Genomic DNA, 24,773 nt, shown 5'->3' with positions numbered 1-24,773 from the left:
TTGTACTCCGTTCCACGAAAGAAGACAGCGAGAATAATGGCAAATGAAATCCACATACAACTTTTTAAGAACAATTGCTAGACAAGCCAAATGTAGTGAAACCTTGCCCACCAGCTGGAGCAGTGCGGTCTACTAAAATCAAATCAATTTTAGCCCGGAGCCTCCAAGTCAGTTGCGGAGGTGAGTATATAAATATCAATTAGAACTATCTGTATAACTGACTACAGTACAAGATACACAAAGCACAACTGTGACCAATACACCGTGAAAGCAAAACGTAGATGCAAGAAAACCGTCAGCACCTGTATGTACAGCGTAAGGAGAGGAATAGAAATAGAACCATGCATGGCAAAACGGTCAACGTTGCATTGCAACTCTACGGGAATTCAGCAATATCGACCAACATCCAAGTTCTCCCAATAATCCACTCCCAGTCGTCTTCACCGAGGTAACCAAAGATAAAGGCGACTGGGTCACAAGCAACCATAAGCAGCGATATTGTCTATAAATCAGATTGCAGTCCAAAGCCCGGCCCAGTCGGTGGTTCCGTCAGCGTTGTCATGCCCTTCAGTGGCTCGGCAGCAAAGCGTCCGCTGCGGGGACCAGTCTTTGGCTTGCCACCTTTGGTTAGCGTGTCCAAAATCTCTTCCATGTCGTCCACGGTCAGATCTTCGTAATAGTTATCATTGATCTGGACCATGGGCGCGTTCACACACGCACCCAAGCACTCAACCTCGGATAGGGTGAACAGGCCATCCTGGGTCGTCTCGCCGACCTTTATGCCCAGCTTAGACCTGATCGTGTCCAGTATAGCAGTAGAGTCACGCAGCATGCACGGCGTTGTTGTGCAGATCTGGATGTGAAACTTCCCCATTGGCTCACGGTTGAACATCGTGTAGAACGTTGCTACCTCGTAAATCCGCATGGGTGCCACCTCCAGAACCTCGGCTACCTTGTTCATGGCAGAGATGGGCAGCCACCCGTGCTGCCTCTGCGCTAGATCCAGCACTGGAAGGATCGACGCGGCATTCTCGTGCCCTTTCGGGTAGTTCGCTTTGATCGTCTCGATGCGCTTCAAATTCCCGGCTGTAAACTCGAACGGAGTGTTAGGATTGTTCTCTGGAGCATCCCTGTGAACGAACAGCGTATCAGAGCATTGCACGCGAGCACAGTGGTAACCTCTGATGCCAGCGCAAAGCGGCTGGCGCAGAAATCGTCTTGCCAGGGATGCCATTTCTTCTTCCCTTCGCCTCCTCGCCAAGGAAACAGCGGCTAGTTTTTTGGACAGCACGAAAAAAGAGGTTTGAAAAAATGTTTTTTGTGGCATTGAAAAAATCGCGGGGAAGGTGTAAAAGTTTGAAAATGCAACACGTGTGCACGTCCGACCGTGACAAAGGTTGTTGTCCAGACTGCGAAACTGGCAAGAAGATGGTGGCGAATCACACGTTTGCTTCACCGTTTCTTTGTTTACTCGCAGGGCTTCTTCTCACGTAGTGAGCGCCAAAATGCTAACCAGATGGGATAATTTAGTGGCTGGAGTTGTAATTCTTTACGTAGTTGCCTGTCCGTTCACCAAGGTCGAGGAGAGCTTCAATGTTCAAGCATTGCACGACATTATTTTCCATCGCTTTGACATTGCTAAGGTAAGGAGTGCTTCTCAACGGCGAACTCTTGGGAACGCTGTGCTTTATTTCATGATGGTGCCGGTGTTCTGTGTTGTTGTTGTTGTTGTTGTTTTGTGCTCAGTATGACCACGTGGAGTTCCCAGGCGTTGTTCCCAGAACATTTCTTGGTCCAGTCTTTCTGTCTTTGTTGAGTGCTCCGTTTGTGGCTCTATCTCGACTACTAGCACTACCCAAAATATCTCTTTTGTACATTGGTAAGTCTATCGTTGCAATTGTGCGCAGGCAGCCTTTGTTGAATGTCATGTTGTCAGTCTTCCGGAGAGAAAATATCTCCAGCACGAATTTTCGTGAATTTCAGTATAATTTTTGTGCTCGTATGGGTCTGTGCTGGCATGGCCATGGCGTTCAATAATGATTATGTACGAAGCAGCTACTGTACACGTCGCACCATGGACTGTTATGCCATGTTGCTTCCAAATGAGCATACTGGACTGCCAATGTTGCACATAACATGTATGAACTTCGAAGTAGCCTTATGTGGCAGTGCATTTTATGTGGCACTACTGTTTGTCATACCTAATAGTAATGACAATATCCATCAAATGACTGAGAGGAGGGCATGTGATGTCTGTGTTGCCAAAAGAATATTCGTACGTTCGTTCGTTAAAGGGGAAGTTAAGGCAAAAATTAAAATTTCCCCAGTTGTAGTCTTCGGGGTGCTGAGTCGAATGGTCTTGGTCCGAGAAAGCTGAGACGCTCCCTTCCTACTTGAATCCCAATCGAACTCGCGCACTTCCACCGAAACTGGGTGACTGCGCCCTACTAGATGGGGATTTGTATGCAAAATGTCACTAAAAGCGCCATTTCGTTCTTATAAAAGCACGGATGACCGCGATTGGCCCATATGTTGTAGTCTTTTGGACGCTGAGTCGACTGGTTTTGGTCCGAAAAGGCTGCGATGCAGCGTTCCTCCTTTATTCCCAATCGAACATGGTTGAACAAGCGGTCACGTGCTCCTGCGTACACCAGTCAGCTGGTCACCGTGCCTGCAGGGTACAACTTACTAGCCTGTTTGACCTTTTTTGGGTGCAGTCCTGTCACTGGAGTTGAACTCGAGTTGAACCTTGGTGTGAAAGTTGTCGCCTGCTGGCGTGGTGACCAGGTGATTTGGGCACCCAGGAGCATGTGACCACTTGTTCAACCATGTTCGATTGGGAATAAAGGAGGAACGCTGCATCGCAGCCTTTTCGGACCAAAACCAGTCGACTCAGCGTCCAAAAGACTACAACATATGGGCCAATCGCGGTCATCCGTGCTGTTATAAGAACGAAATGGCGCTTTTAGTGACATTTTGCATACAAATCCCCATCTAGTAGGGCGCAGTCACCCAGTTTCGGTGGAAGTGCGCGAGTTCGATTGGGATTCAAGTAGGAAGGGAGCGTCTCAGCTTTCTCGGACCAAGACCATTCGACTCAGCACCCCAAAGACTACAACTGGTGAAATTTTGATTTTTGCCCTTTAAGCCAAAGAATATTCGGCTACTCGGTTTTCACATTCGTTTCACCCCTAATGCAAAGTGTATCGGGGGATGCATGCAGGGCGAGAGTGCGGGTTCGAAACCCGAGTTATGTCTTGAAAAAAAAATAGGAGAAATGAAAAATTTACTATGCTTTTTTTGCCTAGGTCATCAAGGCAAAAGCATAGCGTAGGGCCCTGAGCTTCCAAGCTCTCTCGTTACTAAAGTTCTGTCAGGCGCCGAAGAACGGAGCGCCGAGGAACGAACAGGCTAGGATTTCACCAAGCACAGTATACCGATATATACGCGGTGACTCAACTGTGTATGGAGTACATGAAAGTTAAATGGCCTAGGTTACTAGGCTGCCGACAGCACAGTATGTTTAGTATGTTATGGTATGGTTCGGCGCCTTCAAGGCTACATGGATTAAACGCAAAACTGGTGAAATTCACTCAGACGGAGTCTAATTTGACTTTTTGAGGTGACAGGGTGTTGTACCAAAAGTACTGAATATTGTGTAACCAATCCTGCTTGTGTGCAATGTGTGTGTTGATGCCTATGGTTGTGTTACACCAGTTCGTATTGTGCTGGGTCTGCTGGTGGTAGTCTCACTTGCCACATTTCGTCGTGCCGCTGAGCGCTACTTCAACACACGGCTATGTGTCTACTATGTGTTGATAACCATCAGCCAGTTCCACTTTCTGTTCTATGCCAGTCGACCATTGCCCAACACATTCGCTCTTGTTGTTGGTAAGGCCAAATTCCATACAAACTTATTTCCTTTTGATGCATTTCAGGAAAAACGCGAGTGACTTTCTCGTTTCTTCAGCGTCGGGAATATTTTCTGATGATCTGAAGTGGGTATTAAATTTGGGTCCAATGCCTGGCTTAAGTCAGGAGACAGTCGGTACACAGTTATATATATTGTAATTTGTAAATGCTTCTTCACCCTCTCTTCGTAAGAAAGCTGTGTATGTTCCTTGTTTGTTGCAGTGGGCCAAGGCATGTTTTCTGTACCATTTCAACGATTTTGTATTCTCTTACTTTCTCATGTATGTGCATGTTTTGTGCTCTCTTGCTTTCTCATGTACGTACTGTATGTACATATGCTGGATTCTCTACCTCACTCAGTGCTGAACTGCTTGGCCAGTTGGCTAGATGGACGGCGTAGGAAGTTCATCTTGCTGAGTGCCTTGGCTGGCCTGGTGTTCCGCTCCGAGCTCATCCTGCTGTTAGCGCCAGTTGCCGTTGTCGACCTGGCCGTGCAGCGGCATGGCTTCCAGCGGCGTCTCATCACCTATGTGAAGTATGCGTTGATTGCAGTTCCGCTGTGGATTGGTGAGTGCACCCGGCATACCGGCACATGTACTTACTGTCTAGCCATTGTGGTGTTGGTGTCATGTGCAGCTGCCAAGGTTGGCCACTTTAGATAAAGTCTTTGTTTGTGTTAAGAGTTCTTTGAAGCATGTACAATGAAATCTATTTTAGTGCGTTGAACTGTTCATACATGTGCAGTGTATATCGTATTCCGTTGTGTTGTACTGTACACAAGGTAATGTAGAATGCACTTTCTGGTGTTTGTTCTGTACAGGCCTGTCCGTCCTTATTGATTCATTCTTGTGGCAACGTTGGCTGTGGGCTGAAGGAGAGGTGCTGTATTACAACACCGTCCTGAACAAGAGCAAGAACTGGGGTGTATCCAACCCCCGTACGCTGGCTTGTGTAGATTGCTCTTGGGACCGTTACCAGTTGTTGTATTTCGGCTGTACATGTATTTGATGGTTCTTGTATTACATGTACTGTAAAAGCAGAAATTTTCGGTGGTGTTTTATTTTCGGTAACTTCGGTGCCGAAATTTTTACCGAAAATAAAACGCACCGAAAATGTCGGTGTAGTACTAGTACACTTACCTGGAACGCGGGTTTACCGAAAATTTCCCTCCGACGAACCGCCGATTTTGGAGAATACCGAAAATATTACACCACCTAAAATTTCTGCTTTTACAGTAGCTGGGGAAGGGAAACTTCAAAGTTTTCCTTTCTCAGTTTCCTAGAATTATGATGGGTTCCGACCACCGGCGCATTTTTTTGCCTCACCCCGAGTCGAGCGGTGGCACTTGATGCCCTGCAGCTGTGAAACGCATTTTACTCCAGTATTGTCGTACTGGTGCTGTGGTAGTGTCAAACAACTTAAAATTGCATGTGCAAAGCTGAGGTCACAGTGAGGTGGCTTTGCTATGCCACTGACATTGCTATCGCTGTCACAGTTTCACTGTTAAACTGTTGATTAGGCCTCTTGTGTTTGGGCATTGTCACTATGCAATATCTGCATGCATATCTTACAGTATAACGTCAGCAATGCTGTGTGCATACAACTCTTGCTGTTACCGTTGAGTGGAACGTCCACTGCTGTTGCAGCAGTGCCACGTCAGCTGTATGTTGTTGTTAGAACCACCCATGGGACCAGCACACACACACAATGTAAATGGACAATGTGTATGAAGTGCGGGTGAATTTTTTACTGTTATCTCCTTGACAATGAGTTTGCAGGTGATGCCGTTCATGTGGTACTTCTACTCTGCATTGCCCCGTAGCCTGTCAATTGCGATCCCATTGATGGCTGTTGGAACCTGGGCTGGTGGCTATCGCATGCTAGGTGTTATTGCTCCGGCATTCATCTTTGTCTGCCTCTACTCTTTCCTGCCGCACAAAGAGTTGCGTTTCATCATATATGCTCTGCCCGTCTTCAACGTGGCGGCCGCACTCGGACTGAAGCATTTGTAAGTCCTGTACTTCGGGTTCATTTATGAGACGCAGTCGGACCAGTTCTTCTGTGCTTGTTCCCTTCCCTCTCCGTTCTGTCTTGCAAGGGTGCTTGTATTTAGTGGAGATTGTGTACCGCTTCATGTTCTCTTCGGTGTTTGTCAACCACAGGTGGAATCTCCAATCATTTCGTCTACTGTCGCGCTTGGCATGCATTGCGTGCATCACAGCTGGCATGACGGCTTCAGCAGGGTTTCTCTACGTCTCGCACCACAACTATCCAGGAGGGGTAGCCCTGCAGAGGCTTCACTCTCTGAATCCAGAAGGTACAATGATGTTGAACTCTAGGTACCTCAACTCGAACTTTCCAAATACAGTCTCTTCGCTGCACACAATAAATAATTGAATTCACCAAATTTGTGGGCATGGCCCATCCTCAGGGTGAAAACATATAACTAATGCCAACAAAAACTGAAACGAGTAGATATGCTGTGTGGTGCTATAGGAAGGTGATGAGAAGGGCTGGGGAAAAAAGGGAGCTAAAAAATGTGTGTATGTGTGAAGAGTAGCAGTAATGGTGAAAGGTATCGGGAGAAAGGAAGGGGAAAAAATTAAATTGTGCCAAAAGTGTGTGTATGTGTGGAGAATAGCAGCAATGGTGAAAGGTGTTGGGAGAAAGGGAGGGAGGAAAGGAGAGAAGAGTTGAGCTGTATCTGTATGTCAGAATGTGTGTTAGTGCGACATGGAGAAAAGAATGCAAAAGTATGCGGTGTAGCTGGATCCAGGGGTGCGAGGACAAAGATGAAGACAAATATTTACTACTTACTACTTACTACCATGCAACCGGGTAGCACACAAAAACACCAAAGATTATTGTGCCATGTATGTGCAACATGATAGTCTATCTCAACACCAACATAATAACACATCAATTTCACACTGTGTCCAGCAGTCTCCAGCCACAGTCCCTGTTCACACTTGGATGTCTATCACGAATAAACATTGCTTCACGTATACGACGATTTACAAGGGACAACTGCGTGACGAGAATGGATGCGTTGGTGATGGGTGTAGACGTGATTACTTGTTGTGTTCGGTGTTCTGCATAATGTTCTCCCCATGGTGTCTCTGGCGCTTGCGCTTTGACCTTTCTGCAGTGCTCCTCTAATCTCTTCCTGGCAGTTCTCTCGGTCTCGCCAACGTACTCCTCAGCGCAAAGTGTACATAACATTGAGTTGACCACTCTCCATACCAGCATCATATGCACGGCATTCAGTATGTTGCCCTCTTCCTCTCCTCTTCTTATATACTTCCTTCTTCGGGCATTCAGGACGGGACAATCATGACGATACCAACATGCCCCTTAGCGACCGGCCGGACTGGAACACCACACGCACATCCTTACTGAAAGACCTCACCGTACGACGAACATCATGTGCCAAATGATCATTGACAAAGGGCAGTTTGATGGATGTGTACGATTGTTGTCGCTGTCTGGTGGTTGATGGTCTTGGTGTGCCTGCTTGTTGTTTGGCTGCTTGAATAGCGTGTTCTGGATAGTCGTTGTCTCTCAGCAATGTCTCGATTTTCCTCTCTCCCCTCCTCCTATGTCGGTTGATGCGTTGCTGTTTGCGCGCCAACTGTTCCAGGGCAACCGACCGCTTCACCCCAAATGGCAATGAAGACTCGTACGACAGATGGACACCACTATGACTGGGCTTGCGAATAACTCCCACTGCACAACACCGCTCACAACAGAGATAGACGAGTCTAGGTAGCTGACTGGGCTTGCGAGTCGTTCTGCTGGGTGTGTTCCACTGTGAAGCGTATGTCGGGGTGTCTGCTGCTCAAGTACTGCACGAACTCCATCAACTTGACAAGACCATGACACCATACCACCAGACAATCAATGATGTAGCGACGATACAAGCGAGGCTTCCACAGAAACATAGCCATCGCCTCGGACTCTAGCTTTGATTGAAGATGGTTGCCATTGGGGGTTGACAAGACCATGACACCATACCACCAGACAATCAATGATGTAGCGACGATACAAGCGAGGCTTCCACAGAAACATAGCTATCGCCTCGGACTCTAGCTTTGATTGAAGATGGTTGCCATTGGGGGTTGAGATGGTTGCCCATTGCCAGACCTTTCCTCTGCCTGTACTGGATACCGTCAAATTGGAAGTAGTTGGACACTAACACGACTGACAGGAGCTCCCGAACATCCAACAGTGACAGGTGAAACATATCCACTTCCTTCCGATGCTACTCCAAAACTCCGCCACCGCATCAATGCTCTCTTCAACTGGTATGTTCGAATACAACGAGACATCCAGTGAGGCAAGAGTACAATCATCGGGAAGAACAACATCGCTCAACATGTCGATACACTCCTTTGTACTGGCCAAATGTGCTGGAACGAACTTCAACAACTGATTCAGGATACGTTTCAGTAACAAGGAGACATTATCCATTGACGAACCACATGTAGACACAGCAGGGTGCAGCGGAGGGCCTGGCTTTTGACCTTTAGGTAGACCATAGAATCGGCTGTGCCGTGAATTGTGCGGGAGTATGGATTTGGCGAGTGATAGGCCATTCCCTGATTCTTATGAGTGATTACTGAGAACAGGTTTCACTCAGTCAACACCTCCGCTTTTTTCTACCAGAATCTTGCTATTACCAGTATTGCCAGTATGTGGATGAGTGCTGGTCGCATCTACAACATTAATGATCATGCCATGTTAGCTGAATTAGTTTGAGATTGTCCCCACCAACCCAAATTTGAGGTTTTATCGTTGCAAATGTGGATTCCCCATATTGGCATGTGTGCGCATCCAGTAATCGAACCCTGCATTTGACCAGACACGATCCTCTCATGGGGCAGTTATAATATGAGCCGTCAAATGAGAAAACAGACCTTATCGCAAAAACTGTACAGTGCAGAAAAGTGCACTTGAAAGTTGGCGAGTTTACCCACTGGTGCGTCTGGACAACCAAACTACAAACCGTCGTATTTCAGTCAAATATCGGTCTTTGGGGACAATCCAAGTATGTAAATCGAAGAGAAAACTCCAAGGATTCCAATGCAGCAAGCGCGATCGCGGCACGATGCTGCGTTCCCGAGATGCGAAGCCTGCAAGATACGTCACCGCACTTTGCATTTCTACACGCGAGTCAAACGCTCCATCCAGACCTGGGGTTTCCCCCTTTTCAAGCGATCTACGATCTCGGCAACAAGCTCAGACGTCTTGGAAGCTCTCACTGCATCTTCACGAAAAAAAGTGGGCGTCCTGGGATAATAGAGATTGAAATGGCGAGCGATTTTCGTGTGACGGCGCAAGTCTAGCGCTGAAGCGATGTCTGCAGCTTGTTGCGCTGGAGCTGTGCTTCATTTGCTATCGGATTTGGGCCCAACGGGTTGCTTGTCACCAGAGCTTTCCAGAAAGCCCAAGTTTGTGGATATCGGTCAAAGGAAACAGAAAATATTATCCAAAGTAGGTGAAACAATTGTTGGTATTGCACCCAAAATTGAGGTGCAATTTGTAATGGTCTCCTACTGTCGAGGCTATAACTTCACTTCCCCTGGTCCAAATCAACTCTAGTTTTCTGCATGCGATTCCTGGTGCTCCTGGCAATCAGATAGTACCACAAACAAAAATATGACTTTTTGTGATATTAAAGGTCTGTTTTCTCATCTGACGGCTCATATTGTACCTTCAATGAATTTACCTGGTCTTGTGTTCATGTTTTCGTTTCTGAATGTTCCATGTGCAGGCCATGTCTACCTTCACATCTGCAATGCTGCTGCTCAGACCGGTGTTTCTCGCTTTGGCCAAGACAACTCAACATGGAGGCAAGCATACTGGCATACAATGTACACGTACAGTTGTGGCCAAAGAAATCCGACCCACGAGTCCAAAGCAGCGCCAAGGCTCATGCGGCCCTTGAATGGGTTTTTGGACCGTGCGTGCCGTACTTGAATTGGAAATGCGGCGCTACTTTTGACTCGCCGGTCGCATTTCTTTGGCCACAACTGTGCTTCAAGTGAGCCAGTGGATTCTGTTGTAGGTTTCAGACTGCTTGCCTACAAAACAAGCGAACATTTCTGGTCCACGTTCTCTGGACAGTTTCGTTTGTGAAGTTCATGCCCGAAATCTGTAGTGTGAAAAGCACGTTCTTGAAGCTTCCATGCTTCTACCCACTGTTTGTCAGTGAAGCAGTAATTACGCACTGGATCCGAATCTCTTGTGATGAAGGCAGCATTTGTCCTGAAAAGCTGACCTTGTATCTCATGCTTCTCGGATTGTCAAGCAGCCTGGCATTAGTGTACGTCAAGTATGTCAAGTACATAAAATGTACATTAGAACTTCTCTTATCCAAGTGCAAGTATGATTTTTGATGACTTGTCCATAGCTGGGAAATCCACTGCATGTGCAACCACAATGTACACCATCATCCTCTTCAGTTGGGCTCATTGAACCTAGGTCGATACCATCCACCCGCATGCACGATAGGATCGGAGGGTGAGACCGTATAGGCTGTGGATGAGGGTGATGGTTGTAAAGCGTCTCCTGGTATTTAGAGGCATGTTGGTGTTGTAAAGTGCATTCAGGGTATTTTACATATCCTTGCACATCCTACATGCCTCATTCATTACCAACACCATGTTATAACCAGGATGCATGCATATGTTTTTCTCTGCAGATACTCGAAGAAAGAAAAACTGCCACCTGGTGAAGCCCTGCTGCAATTCACACACATCATAGTCGAAGCTCGAGATGCTGGTGTCTACGCAACTACACACACTCGGCTAGCTTCAGTCAGTGGGTTCAGTACGATGGCGTGGAGGACGGCTCCACGTGGCGTGAAATTAGAGGACAAGCTTCTAATCTTACAACGAAACACACCGATTCTAGACAAACGGAAAATCTGAATCCAGTGCTTGACACATTGAATAACCAACCCAAAATAACACAGAACTCTAATTTGTTCTCGCTTTGATCTATTCCACAACATGTTACTTCAAGAGACTATATAAACCTACTTAAAGGGGAAGTATACCCTAAAATCAAATTTTCACCAGTTGTAGTCTTCGGGGTGCTGAGTCGAATGGTCTTGGTCCGAGGAAGCTGAGACGCTCCCTTCCTCCTTTATTCCCAATCGAACTCGCGCACTTCCACCGAAACTGGGTGACTGCGCCCTACTAGATGGGGATTTGTATGCAAAATGTCACTAAAAGCGCCATTTCGTTCTTATAAAAGCACGGATGACCGCGATTGGCCCATATGTTGTAGTCTTTTGGACGCTGAGTCGACTGGTTTTGGTCCGAAAAGGCTGCGATGTAGCGTTCTTCCTTTATTCCCAATCGAACATGGTTGAACAAGCGGTCACGTGCTCCTGCGTACACCAGTCACCTGGTCACCGTGCCTGCAGGGTACAACTTACTAGCCTGTTTGACCTTTTTTGGGTGCAGTCCTGTCACTCGAGTTGAACCTTGGTGTGAAAGTTGTCGCCTGCTGGCGCGGTGACCAGGTGATTTGGGCACCCAGGAGCACGTGACCGCTTGTTCAACCATGTTCGATTGGGAATAAAGGAGGAACGCTGCATCGTAGCCTTTTCGGACCAAAACCAGTCGACTCAGCGTCCAAAAGACTACAACATATGGGCCAATCGCGGTCATCTGTGCTTTTATAAGAACGAAATGGCGCTTTTAGTGACATTTTGCATACAAATCCCCATCTAGTAGGGCGCAGTCACCCAGTTTCGGTGGAAGTGCGCGAGTTCGATTGGGATTCAAGTAGGAAGAGAGCGTCTCAGCTTCCTCGGACCAAGACCATTCGACTCAGCACCCAGAAGACTACAACTGGTGAAAATTTGATTTTAGGGTATACTTCCCCTTTAACGTGTATGAATTTCACAACTGACATCTGCTGTATTTGTCGCTATGCTGCTCTTGCTTTCCCTATATAGTAGATTGCTACGCCTCTTACTGCATGTCTTCCTGGTTATTAGGGATAGTTCCCATGTAACGGAAACGCGTACGTGGGTGATACACGTAAAGTAGATGAAGGGCACCCACGTTGCAATGTTGTGTTTAGTCACACGAAACAAACGAAAGCATGAAGCGAAAGGCCCCAAACCTGGTCAAAGACGAAGCTACCTAAGAAGCTCATCGAATATTTTGATTTCGTGCATCGGAAACTTCTTCAGCTGAGCACCCTCACAGCTCGCACAATGCGCTCCATTCTGATTTTCACCTTTTTTCACCCACGTTCTGGCGGAACGTGGGTGAGCCTCCATACACAGTATGTTGTGAATCAGAAAACGTCTGTACTGTACCGAGTATCACGTGGTACACACACGTAAAGTACCCATGTGGGACTCAGGGTGCGTTTGGTTGGTACGATCTAGAACAGGATCGAACAGCTGGTGCACATGGAGCAGCCTCATGCCAACCAAACGCTACTCCAGAAACAGAGCTACTTTTTTGTGGAAAAATGTGCCAAACTTGGTGCATTCTTCAAAATGTGTATGGATCACCATGGTCACTTTGTACGGTACGACGAGTCCAACCCAAAAGCGTATGCACGTGATCATTTGGGAACAAAATCGATGTTCCCGCCAGGTTTCACTGTGAAAAAGTGAAACTGCTCGGTCTGCTCCGGCCTCGAGGCCGGAGCAAGCAGAACATGTTCTGGCCGACCCAGAACAGGTGCAGTCCCAACCAAACGCGCTGTTCTGGTGAATCCTGTTCTAGTTCATACCAACCAAACGCGCCCTAAGCCTCCCTAATATGAGACATGACATGTGAGAATGTTAGTAAAAAAAGAATAAATAGTTTCTGGTGAGCAGCTGGGTTGAGAATATCAGCGGATACGGCGGGAAAGTAACATGCAAAACTGTCAGTGAAAATATGTACAGGAAGACAAGACATGAATGCAGCGTAGTAGTATCAGCATTGGCCGTTTTTTAGCGGCTAAATTACTGTAGAGAGGGTGCGATACTTTGGTGGCGACTGTACAAAACAAAATTAATATTGGATAGAGGGTGCGGTGCTTTTGGTGGCGACTATACAGAACTTGAAATCCACATTGTACAGAGGGTGAGATGTTTCTTCATTGAACAACTTGTCTACATGTGCGATGGAACGGTCTCTAACGCATCTTCGACAGATCTCTCCACGTCCACAACCTGCAGTTTGGCACGTTGAATCACACAAGCAGAGCAGCAGCAGCAGTAGCAGTAGGGGTAGTCAGCGTAACCAATACACCTCCTACTTCAAAGTACACACCATCAGAATGTAATCAATTCCGTGCAGCTGTGTGCAGACAGAATATACCAACAAAATAGCCATTGCAACATCACACAGTCCAAGCAAGCAGCAGCAATTGCAAGAATTTGCACTGGTACTCATAATTCCACGACTTGCTAACACCCTAACCCCTTGACATCCTTGATATCTAACTGTTACAGCAAGCCTACATAGTTTCCGTCCATGCGCATTGTCATCCAACACGTTGAGACACAAAGACACAAGAATGTTGCTTACAGGAGGTTTGCTGCGGTGTGTGTTGACCACTGGCATGTCTGGACAGAGCGGAATCTCTTCCATCAAACAACCTGACAAGTACACAACCAAATTCCACAGAAAACAAATAAGCCATTGCAAAACACATACACCATGGTAATACCCATCAAGAAACGGCAAGGATTAAATCACTTCCAAGACTCATAAGACACACTAAGATCAGCATACATGTAAATGCTTGGTGCATAACGTCATAATCACCTTCTTGACAAAAAGCGTAGCAACAATAAGTGAAATGTTGAACACCCACCCAACCACAGACAGACATACCACAGAATGATGGCAAACTCACCATATGCCAGCGGAGTTAGCTTGATAACTGTATGAAGAGGAACCTTCAAGTAAGGCAGTTCATCATAACTCTTGTCAAGAAAGTACGCTAGCAAACAACGCGATACTGCCTGTAGTAACAATGGATTGCAGCAACAACATGTTAGAATTAATTCTACTGTCCCCCGTGAATTCTGCGGCAGAATATCAGAAACTCCGTGCAGAATTCTGCAAGGAAAAGGAGTATAAAAACAGATCGAAAACCCCACCAAAGTTTGTTGTCCCAAAAAATTCTGAACCAAAATTATGCGAAATCCTGGTTCAAAAATTGAAAGCTTCAAAATATACTGCAAGTTGACTTTGAAAGTCACAAGCAGGTAACGTTTTGGTTGGTTTGGCTGTGATTAATATTATCAAAAGTCCCTCTAGAAAAGCAGTTTTTCTCTCTTTTCTGCAATATTCCGCGGGATTTTCTGAATTCTGCGGAAATTCTGCAATCCGCGGGATTGCGGAATTCACGGGGGACAAACAACAAACATAAGTTACTGTAAAAGCCATATTTATAACGAAGTGCTAACTCTAACGAGTTAACGAGGAGAAATCTGTCGTTAAAATAGAAATCGTTATGCAGAAATCGATACATATACTGTTCTATTGAGCGTTAAAAATGCGTGAGAATCGTTACCTTTGGTACACGTAAACCAGTCAATTTGGGGAAATCGTTATAATTATATGCGCCTCGTTAGAATAATGGCTTTTACAGTACGTAACAATAATGTTGATAAACACTATGGATGCATTTTCTATGACGAAAAGAGTAGGTCCATGCAGCCCAACAGCAGCATAGCCATCACAAGAAGCCCTGAGCCAGTCACCACTTGCAAGTGGTGACTGGCTACTGTGCACTTCATCTTCACATGCTAGGTAAAAGAAGGAAATCCAGGCATCGGTTGCGGCATACGCTCATTGCGGGTAGGGTTGCCTGTACTAGAGTACTGCTCAATGAAATCCAGTCGCGTCACTCAAGTTTGCGCCTTGCACCATTTCGCAGCCCAGTGTTCGCAGGTCTAGGGCTGCGCAACGCCCGGCGCGTCCTTGAGCGACGCGACTGGATTTCATTGAGCAACATTGTAGTATCAGCCATCAGCTAAGAGAAGCGCGCTCACCTGATGACACACAACAAGAACATCTCCCTGGCGTTCCAACTCCTGAACACATACGCACAGACAAAAGACACAAGAGACCCACACCAAGTTAGCAACGTTTCCTCAAGTAGCACACACATGTACATGAACACACTACAGTAGTCGCGAATCAGCCAGAGTAGAATGCAGAACCCCAATATTCCTCACTCACCATAATAACAGGCTCAAGACGGGCGACAAGGTCTTCATACGACTGCACAACAAGTAGCACAAGTGACAAGAAAGCACGTGAGAAACATGATGGCAAAGGAACAATACATGACAGAATCGCGTTGCATTATCGGCCATGTCACCGACAGCCATTTTTTTAAGATGAGAAAATTCAACTCACCACACAGCAGCATTATATATAAACTTATAAGACTGACACGAGTACAGCACCGTTCTGTGTAAAAGCCTGTCTCGCAGACAGTACAGTATGTGGCACACATACACTGTACACACAAGCGCAAGCAAGCACACCCAGACTAGCCTTACCTCTCCCCGTGGGTATCTGTAATGAAACTTGTCCTGGTCACGCAGTGCAAACTGTGACGGGAATGTCTCCTGGATCTGCTCATATGTCAAACCATCACAGTCTCCCTAGAGCATGACAAGCAGGAAGCACCGATATGCCACAACACACAAGGTTCTGAAGACATAGCACTAGATGAGGAAGTCAAAAGTACAAATCCCATAGATAAGACACAACGCTGGCCTGTCAATTTCAACCCGATGCACTTCTGCATGTTGAGCTGCTGCCTGCAGAGTTTGGTTTAGTGCACATGTTGGAGGACCTAATTAAAAAGCAACTTGCAGCATACTTCTCGAGCTAAATTTCCCCTGGGCAGCAGCGCTGTACTTCAACATCATCATAAGTTATTATTCCTAATAATAATACACGATCTAGGCAGAAGTAGCAAACACACAGAGGGTGGTAATAGCTCCAGGACAGGAACATGGCACGGGAGTATCTAAGCCACCAGTCCAGTTATCAGTCTCAATTCCTGGATACGCCTATGCTGATGGTGACATATCGCACATGACACTGATGACAAGCATGGTCTGACGTACAACTAGTGTCTGCACACGGATACCAAGCCGAGTAAGAGAAGGGAACGTACTGCATCAAGCTCATTCAGGGCTGTCCAGGGCTCTCTCGGTGCGTCGATTTTTTCAGCTGTCTGAATGGTGCGCCGCAGTTGACTGGTCCATACCTGGAGAGAGAAACACACACACACACACACACACACACACACACACACACACACACACACACACACACACACAAGAAAAAGGAAACAATGTCATCAGAAACGTACTGCATGAAACAAAATCGTAAAGCAGGTTGAACGCTCTGATGCTAAACACTGGGACAATGCCCCGGACAATGCAAGGTGAAGCATCTGTGCATCAGATGGCTTCTTGGTCACATACATCTCCAACAAGCACCGGTGGTTCACAGCAACGCACAGCATTCATAGCAGGCAGACATTAATAACTGGCCAACAGACACTAGCAGTTGACTTGTAGCACAGCACTAGCACTTCAACATGCACATGCATACACTGTGTGGCCGGTATGTCATATCGCTGTGGATGTATGATGGTATACACGTACACAAGAAGCGATGAGCACAGCGCAGAGCACTGATCCAACTACATGACATTGTACTTGTACTACTGAACACTCACCCGAAGGTTCGGCATGACATCCTTCTGCCGGTCAATGAAGCTGGCCAGCTCTATACCATACTGGATGCCGTTCTCCGTAAGCACACCATCGCCACCTATACGGCCACACTTATTCATGTCAGACTCGCCATGCTGTAGCCACAAGAATACACAACATACCACAGCAGGGATGACCTAGTCAACCATACATGTAACAGCGGTGTACAACAAACGGCATCTTGGACTCCTAACACGGCCTGACAAAAGCAACAAAAATGGTCAATAGTAATACTTTAAAAAAAGCAAAAGTCAACGACACAGTCAACAACATAGCTAGTTTGAACAGAGAAAAAGGCAAAGAATATATTTGTGTACCACAAACAGTGATGCAAGAGTCAGGAAAGGAAGCAGGACAGAAGTCGCGTACCCGTGTCAAGAAGATATTACGCGGCTTGATGTGAACGTTCATCAGAAAGTAAATAATTCGACTTTGTAGATGACCTGAAAATACACACAGACAATCAAAAACTATTTCCAAATTCCACCCTCTACTTTTCAATGCCAAGGTGAAGAGTTTTTACATTTAATAGTTAAAACTACTGACAACTCATCAGGCTTGTAGGCAGGATTTTCACCCAACAGGTACCTAATCAGCCCTGTAATGTGCTGCTCTGCACGGCTAGCATCTTCATAAGACGTCTTGGCAGTCCAGACTAACTGACAGGTGATGTGCAAGCACTGGCTACTTCCCTGCTCACGTTGTGACACCCACCCACCCACGCCCAGACCCACTCACTCAAGCAGTACAAACTCCACTCGCAAACGCAGGCAATGCAGATGAAATTCAGGTCCAGTCCAGTGCAAGCTTACCACGGATCTTGTTGGCCATGAGTTTTGAACCCACATCATACAGGGTAACAAAGCTGAGATCAGTGTCATCGTCAAAGTCCAGCGGTTCATAGACTTTCTCGTAGAGCTCCAGGCGTGTCTTGAACTCTGCCAGTGCCTTGTCCATGTCTTGATCAATGAAGTCGGGGTTTTTCAGTTTTACTGCCTGCATGCACAGCGGCAGACACACAACACAACAACAACAATCAGATGAGATTGGAGATGACCGACAAGAATGGATGGATAGGCGGCGCGGAGACAATAACTTTATGATAGCAATCAGCGAAGCGGACATTGGACGTAGTAATCAACAAGAATAAAATATGGGTAATAAAATTTCCTAACCAGTTTTCGAGAGGCATTCATCAGGGAAACTTCAAATACGTCTCAATAACAAAATCTAGCAATAAACAACAATATTTTATTATTCATTCACTGTTGTTGCTCTTAGTGTTATTTCTCCAACTTAGATTTTCTATAATAGTTCAATTTTTGTTTCAGTGTCCTTTAGTACAACGACGATTCCTGATGAGTGTTGTACGAAAACTTGTTTGAATCCATATTTTTTCCCTACACCATTTCTTCATATACCGTAATGTCGCGTGCATAAGCCGGATTTGTGCATAAGCCTGTCTCGTGTAGAAGCATGAAATCTGCAACAGCTTTTCGCGTACAAGCCTGTCGCATGCATAAGCCGGGCCAGTACACGAGACGCGCCACGTGTCGCGTGCGTAAGCCGGGCTACTACGCAAGACTGGTGAGCGCGCCTTTTACATGTTCATGTTTGCATGGTACCGTACACTTGCACACGCGGAAAACGTGGGAAGATGCGGAAATCAACACCAGCTGCGCTCGACGGCCATGCAGCACTCTTCAAGCTTCAAACTTACCTTTCCCATGGCATTTTCCGTCTTGTCCCTTGGCAAGTTGCTTGTTTGAAGTTGTTTCGGCGCTTGGTTTTGACGTCCAAAAGTCAGCAGTTTGCGCATACAAGCCTGGTCATTGAGTGGTGCTTGTCATATAAGCCTGTCTCGTGTATAAGCCTGTCTTGTGTACAAGCCTGACTCCATCACCGGCTTATAGGCATATAAGCCCCGGCTAATGCACGCGACATTACGGTATGTATTATTATTATTATTATTATTATAATTATTGTCTCTAGAAAACTGGTTAGGACATTTTATTATCCATAATTTATTCTTGTTGATTACTACGTCCAATGTCCGCTTCGCTGATTCTGCTGACTGCTATAATAAAGAATAGATGGCCACATAAGTGTCTCGTCACTATTGAAATACAATGCAGTGTGCCACCCACGGGAATGAGCTACCATGAGGTAACAACACCACGCACTAAGTTTTCAGAAGATACCTACAACTCAACATGAAGCAGCCAAAGCACAGCACCACTCCTCACACTGATCAGCAATTCAGATCGAAGCAGTGTGAGTAAAAACTTTGAACACTGCAATATGTAAATAATCGACGCGGAGACAACAATTTTATAATAGCTATAAAGAGAACAAATTCTGCTGTCATCGCCACACTACAACAAAGTCATGAAGGTTTACCAAAATCGATTTTCTTGTCACAATCATCAGTGGAAAGCCGTGACTGAAGAATAACCATGCCAAATTAATAATTTATATACATTCAATAATGTGTTACGAGAACAAAACAAAGTGCTAAAAATAGAATGAGGGAAGGTGAGACAATAGAAGTAAAGCGAGAGCTAAGTGCAACAGGGGTGAGGAACTAATTGCAACGCTAGAACTATGTAGTGAGACAAACAATCATGCTGTGCACCTACGAAAACAATCTTAACGCAACTACATGTTAGCTCTTAGCTCTCGCTTTACTTCTATTGTCTCACCTTCCCTCATTCTATTTTTAGCACTTTGTTTTGTTCTCGTAACACATTATTGAATGTATATAAATTATTAATTTGGCATGGTTATTCTTCAGTCACGGCTTTCCACTGATGATTGTGACAAGAAAATCGATTTTGGTAAACCTTCATGACTTTGTTGTAGTGTGGCGATGACAGCAGAATTTGTTCTCTTTATAGCTATTATAACACTGCAATAGCTAAAGCATTTCAAATACGTCTCTTACCCTGACATTGCGCTCCACAAGCTGCGAATCATTACACACTGATTCCACAAAGAACACCTAGCAAGAGGAGACACATACGCAGGCACAAGCATACATTTATAAGCAACATGAACCAGCAATGTCAGTCACAACAAGCTACTATACCGTATCATGAAACACAGGGAAGTGTAACACAAGTAGTTGCACAATGCACATACTGTAGGTGCCATACAGGCAACCAAAACGAAGCGTCACACTTACTCGAATGCCCTTCGCACCGAGGCAGTCCACTATCATTTTCCTCCGCTCCCGGGTTGTGTTGGTAGCATCTAACACCTGAAGTTGACATGAAGAGTCAAAATAACCAATGAGAACACGGAAAGAGCAACATGAGAATTGCTGATAGTACAGCAGTGCAGTTGCGTTAGATAAAATCGGACCCAGAGTGCAAAAGCTTGTGCCCTAGGACCAGATCCCAAAAGGCATGTGTATGCGCTCACTTGCATGCACCTTGTGCACATATTCTGAACACAGAGCAGCACACTGCAGACTGGAAGAGTTTGCAAGAACCCAGCAGCACTTCTAAACAACTTCAAGGGCCTGGTGCCAAAGATGCCATTCAGGTTGGATGTCACCTAGCATGACAGTACCAACATGTTTGTAGTAGGTCCTAGTACAGTCATCGTCAATAGGCATCTCTGTCTGTCTGTCTCTTTGCCATAGGAACATGTAAGATGCCCTTGTTCATGCACGGGTTGTCCCGTGTGCACAGCACTAGCAATGGTGTCTGCTGCGAATCCCTACAATGCACACACGTACGTCACGTTCCACAAAGTGTGAAACTTACTGCAGCTTGACCATCATCCTCCATGAGCCATGTACCGACATCCTGCAGTGCATCAATACAGCATTGCCTGCAAATACCGAAAACAAAGACGCAAGTACACAGCCAGGACAGGATCATATGAGCCACAGGGGAATACAGTCTTCAGGAATTGTCACCGGGCACGCTACGGCAATAGTTTCGAAATATACATACTCGTATCGTGCACTGTATCTATGTGTCATGATTGAGTGATTCGGAAGTTCATTTCAGATATCAAAAATTAAAAAACAATCAAACACACAGGAGTAATAGAAAAACATGTCCTTCACGAACGACATCAGACCATTGGACAACACGATAGGGATGCCGCTAACCTGCGTATGCGTACAGCATCCTCGTTGGATGGGTCAAAGAACTCCACCGGGGCACTGCCAACAACACGTCGCCGATATTCTCCAACATTGAACACTTGAGCGACAAACGAGTAAGAAAGAAAAATGCATGCATGCATGGTCAGAGAGTACGACACGCCTGGCTAAATATTTAGGACATTTACTGAAGCATCAACAAAGTGCCGCTCAATAGTGGGCACCCTCTGCACAGCAAACAACAGAGATCAATGTGCAGGCACGCTCGAAGGTGGCACGGGACATGCAGCGCTATCTTATTACAAGCAGGCACTGTCTACCACCGTGGGTCATAGCCAAGGAGACAAAGTTATCCCCGATGTATCACACAGTCACAGGTTGGATAGAATTGAGCAGCATGCAGCAGGGCTTGCTTACCTTTAGTTGAGACGCCAATCCAGTTGAGATATCGAGCTAGCTTTTTAGCAATGTAGGTCTTGCCTCTCGCTGGTAATCCTACCATTACAATGCATGTTGGTACATTCACCAGTGGAGGCTGACTGGCTGCATGGACACAGCAAAAATAGAAAGATGAAAGAAATTTGACAAGAGCAGATTCTGACCTCATAGCATGTACAGTGCTGGCCGGTGAACACTGCGCCGCCGGGCGAGGAGCGGCTTGGCATTGCAAACATACCCCTGTAGGTATGGTATTTTCTGGAATTGGAGCCGGTCCTTTATGACCGCCTGTCGAAAATAAGCGCCACATCATTTCAGGGCTTTTGCATGAATATATTTCAATTGGGGTGAAATGTTGTGGCTCGCACACTACTAAGCGCCTCGGCCAGTATTGCCGAAAGCACGGTATACACACTCGAATGCGGCACTGCATGGTGGCAATTTTCACTTGCTAGCACAGCAAATGCCTGTATGATAAGAAGTTTTGTCACATAAATTTAGTCATTTCGTCCAGACACCCAACATTGCAGTTAGCAGTTTTGCCTGTTTACAGTAGAAAAAGAAAGTAGTGCCAAGATGCACACTTGGGACTGGCGTCCATTGCAAGCAACACATCATTACCTAAAACAGAGCCTTTATAAAGGCCTGGTCTGGATGGTCTAACCCACTTTGCCATACTAGTACTAGTAGTTGCTCTTACGTAATAATTACACACACCACATGCAAGCCAAGACAGGAAAACCGGAGCATTTCATCGTCCATAGGCACTAATGTAGTGTGAGTCGAATCCTGTAGCGTTAGTTTTCCTGCTGCGCAAGCACATCCCCAGCAGCAGCTCACAGATAGCAGTGTTTAGAGCTCTCTGCTCGATTCTCCATCGCTGATAACCTCCGATAAACAGCTGCCGCCAGTGTGGAACATCGCTGCAAGCAGTATGTTACACAGTTGGGAGTATTTGAAAATTCAAACCTTCATTGTTCCACTGTGATTCCCAAAAAGATCTCTGTGAACTTGTTTGGCTTCGGATGTTCACGATTGAATAAGTAAGAACAACGCTTTGATCCCCACCGAAAACTAGCACTGTGACCAAGTCCCAAATGCCAAAAATTATCCCTTCATGCAGAACGCGAGCCAAGCTACTGCAACCACCATGCAGTGGAAGGATCACAAAGAAAGTTTTCGCACTTCACCCTGCCTCAGAAATAAAGCCGAATGCACTATTGCGTAGATTGGGAGAGAGAGAGATAAACTCGCCTGGAGTAACAGGTCGGCTTCTGTCCATGCTGCTGGAGCGACTGGAAGAGAATCTGCCTCGTCTATCCGCTGGAATGGTACTGAGCATATCCATGTTTTCGTGAACTGGAACACCACGCAGCCGGGGTGTGATACGCGGCGAACTAATGCACTCGTGACAGTGTCAAAATCTTTTTCCGAGCAACAATGAAAGCCTTCCTCTCGACTCTAGCTCTGTTCTCGAACTGGCCACAACTTGACGTGAAGAAAATCGGTCGTAAAGTTTTGCCATGGCCCATACATGTATGTGGCCCCTCATAAGCAAAAACGCAGCCTCGCCCAGTCGCGCGGGCCCAACGATTACACAATTTACAGTACAGTAGCAGCAACAAGCACTTGAATCTTGATGATACTTACGCAACAAAAACAAATCGAGGATAAGACCAAGATATCACTGAGCACTTACCATTGAAAAACGCGTTCCTTCTGAAACAGCCACTCATTGTCGATGGCGAACGGACAATACCGTTTGGCTTGCTCTCAACCTCCGTATCCATTCTGATTATGAGACATCTAGACGGTGCATGCAGGTAATGTAAAGCTAAAGGCCCTCAGACAGCCGTTTGACAGAAATAAATGTTCGAAGCACCTTGACAATGTGATGAACAATGAACACGAACACAGATACATGTACTGAGCTACATGCACATAGCCTGGCTGCTCTCGCGCTCCGGAGCTTTTTTACTTTTTGTAGCCTACAAAATGATTATCATGATTTATGTATGGGATATGGGTCAAACTCAAAGTCTCTCAACTACACGTGCATGACGTGGCTCGATGAGCTCATGAGGGTGATCATGGTGATGTGACCAAGAATGGACTCTTGATGTGACTGATGTCACCCCACTCCCCAGCATCGAGGTACCATGCAGCGCAGGGTGCAGACTCTACGTAGACCTGGTACATGGTGCATAGTAGACCTGTACTCAATCTGCGGACGTCATGTCAGCGACCTGTATGTAGTTTTTATTTGTACGCAGTTTGTACGACGCTTTTTGTTGTAGATCTACCGCGCGGCCGAACAAACAGATTTCACGCTTGGCATGGTGCGTGCGTGGTAGACTCTACAGACTACGATGTTCATGCGTGCATGCTTGTTGTGGAATGCTTTGTTTCATAAAAATCGGGCCTTGTGATGACAAGTGTCGGCAGCCTAGGCGCCTATGTCTCTACGCAAGAAAGCGGCAGGCAGAACTATAGCCATGATAGCTGTAGCTGCAGAAGTGAATGGTGACATTTATGCAACCAGCTGTTCGACAAAGGTCAGGAAAGCGGCAGGCAAGCCCATGCGGTTTGCTCATTTTGCTGACAGGGACCTGGGATCATGACATCTACGTACATCTCCATGATCATGATGCCGCCTAGCGCCTGAGCGCTTGATAATTAATAGCTATCATCACCAGGGGTAATACTAATAACTAACTCTGCAGGTCACCCGGGAGCCACCGGGAGTAGCCTGGAAGTCAGACAGGGTACCACTCGGCGGCGGGGGGGGGGGGGGTCGGCTTGCATTGACCCCCACGGCCCAGGGCGACATTTCCCTGGGACTTCATCGTCCGCCTGCTGACGGTCTTCAAGTAAAGTTAGTTGGCCCATCATGACATGAGCCAGATACTTGGACTGAGCTTCAAAGTTCAAGTGTCCCAGTCCGGCAAGCTCAGAGTACACATGACTCACTGAGGTCACGTGACTGTCTCGTAAGGCCAAGGACAGTAAAGGTAGCCCATATTCGATCATCATGCTTAACCATAAGGCATAAGGGCAAGAGGTCACAGTTAGAGACCTCTGGCCATGAGCCCCAACATAGTGAGGGCAGTGCTCATCTCCTCTCCCTCCTCGCCTTTGCCTCCCCGGGCCGACCGAAGTCAGGTACTGTACCCGGTAATCCCAGATGGGTCTCCATCCAGGGGGTGGAAATAGTATTCACTCACGTTGGGAATCGATCCCACAACCTCAGGTTTGGAAGGGCAATGCTCTAACCACTTCGCCGACCACGCACCCCGCGTGACTCCATAACCACCGGCAAAATACACCAGATGATCATGACTAGTGGCTAGGGTCCGGCGGATTCTGCCGGCAGAATAATTGGCAGAATTCGGTACTTTTTCTGGTAAGTTTCATGCATGTTTGGTATGTGGATAAAAAATGGAGCAGAATTCGAGGAATTGCCCGCCATAAGGCTTGTATGGTTCTGCCAATTTCACTGCTTTTCGAGCAGAATCTGCCACCTTTTCGAGCAGA

At 46.3% G+C, this 24,773-nt stretch overlaps 3 protein-coding genes across 3 annotated transcripts; 1 reads left to right on the top strand and 2 right to left on the bottom strand.

Annotated features, from left to right (window-relative positions):
* Nucleotides 1-34: 34 nt before the first annotated feature.
* On the bottom strand, nucleotides 35-1,283 carry LOC135809207 (NADH dehydrogenase [ubiquinone] flavoprotein 2, mitochondrial-like). Its single transcript, XM_065322497.1, has one exon. It carries the CDS (start codon nucleotides 1,232-1,234, stop codon nucleotides 503-505), a length of 732 nt encoding a protein of 243 aa, XP_065178569.1. The 5' UTR covers nucleotides 1,235-1,283; the 3' UTR covers nucleotides 35-502.
* Nucleotides 1,284-1,390: 107 nt separating this feature from the next.
* LOC135809203 (dol-P-Man:Man(7)GlcNAc(2)-PP-Dol alpha-1,6-mannosyltransferase-like) lies at nucleotides 1,391-10,985 on the top strand. The gene is made up of 9 exons (XM_065322492.1): nucleotides 1,391-1,643; nucleotides 1,747-1,879; nucleotides 3,718-3,891; nucleotides 4,273-4,479; nucleotides 4,733-4,836; nucleotides 5,691-5,920; nucleotides 6,075-6,229; nucleotides 9,686-9,764; nucleotides 10,616-10,985. The coding sequence occupies exons 1-9, from the start codon at nucleotides 1,506-1,508 to the stop codon at nucleotides 10,842-10,844; spliced, it is 1,449 nt and encodes a 482-aa protein (XP_065178564.1). The 5' UTR covers nucleotides 1,391-1,505; the 3' UTR covers nucleotides 10,845-10,985.
* Nucleotides 10,986-12,647: 1,662 nt separating this feature from the next.
* Nucleotides 12,648-23,179, bottom strand: LOC135809186 (6-phosphofructo-2-kinase/fructose-2,6-bisphosphatase 1-like). Its single transcript, XM_065322473.1, has 16 exons — nucleotides 22,939-23,179; nucleotides 21,219-21,344; nucleotides 20,808-20,901; nucleotides 20,455-20,521; nucleotides 19,869-19,943; nucleotides 19,629-19,685; nucleotides 17,497-17,680; nucleotides 17,054-17,127; nucleotides 16,648-16,779; nucleotides 16,078-16,170; nucleotides 15,452-15,556; nucleotides 15,126-15,167; nucleotides 14,936-14,977; nucleotides 13,792-13,900; nucleotides 13,461-13,531; nucleotides 12,648-13,102 (listed from the first exon to the last, which is right to left on the bottom strand). Exons 1-16 carry the CDS (start codon nucleotides 23,027-23,029, stop codon nucleotides 13,043-13,045), a joined length of 1,422 nt encoding a protein of 473 aa, XP_065178545.1. The 5' UTR covers nucleotides 23,030-23,179; the 3' UTR covers nucleotides 12,648-13,042.
* Nucleotides 23,180-24,773: the final 1,594 nt, after the last annotated feature.

Source organism: Sycon ciliatum, chromosome 2 (assembly GCF_964019385.1).
Source record: "Sycon ciliatum chromosome 2, ocSycCili1.1, whole genome shotgun sequence".
NCBI lineage: Eukaryota > Metazoa > Porifera > Calcarea > Leucosolenida > Sycettidae > Sycon > Sycon ciliatum.
Note: the sequence above shows the minus strand (reverse complement) of the source record. Positions and strands in the feature narration are given on the sequence as shown.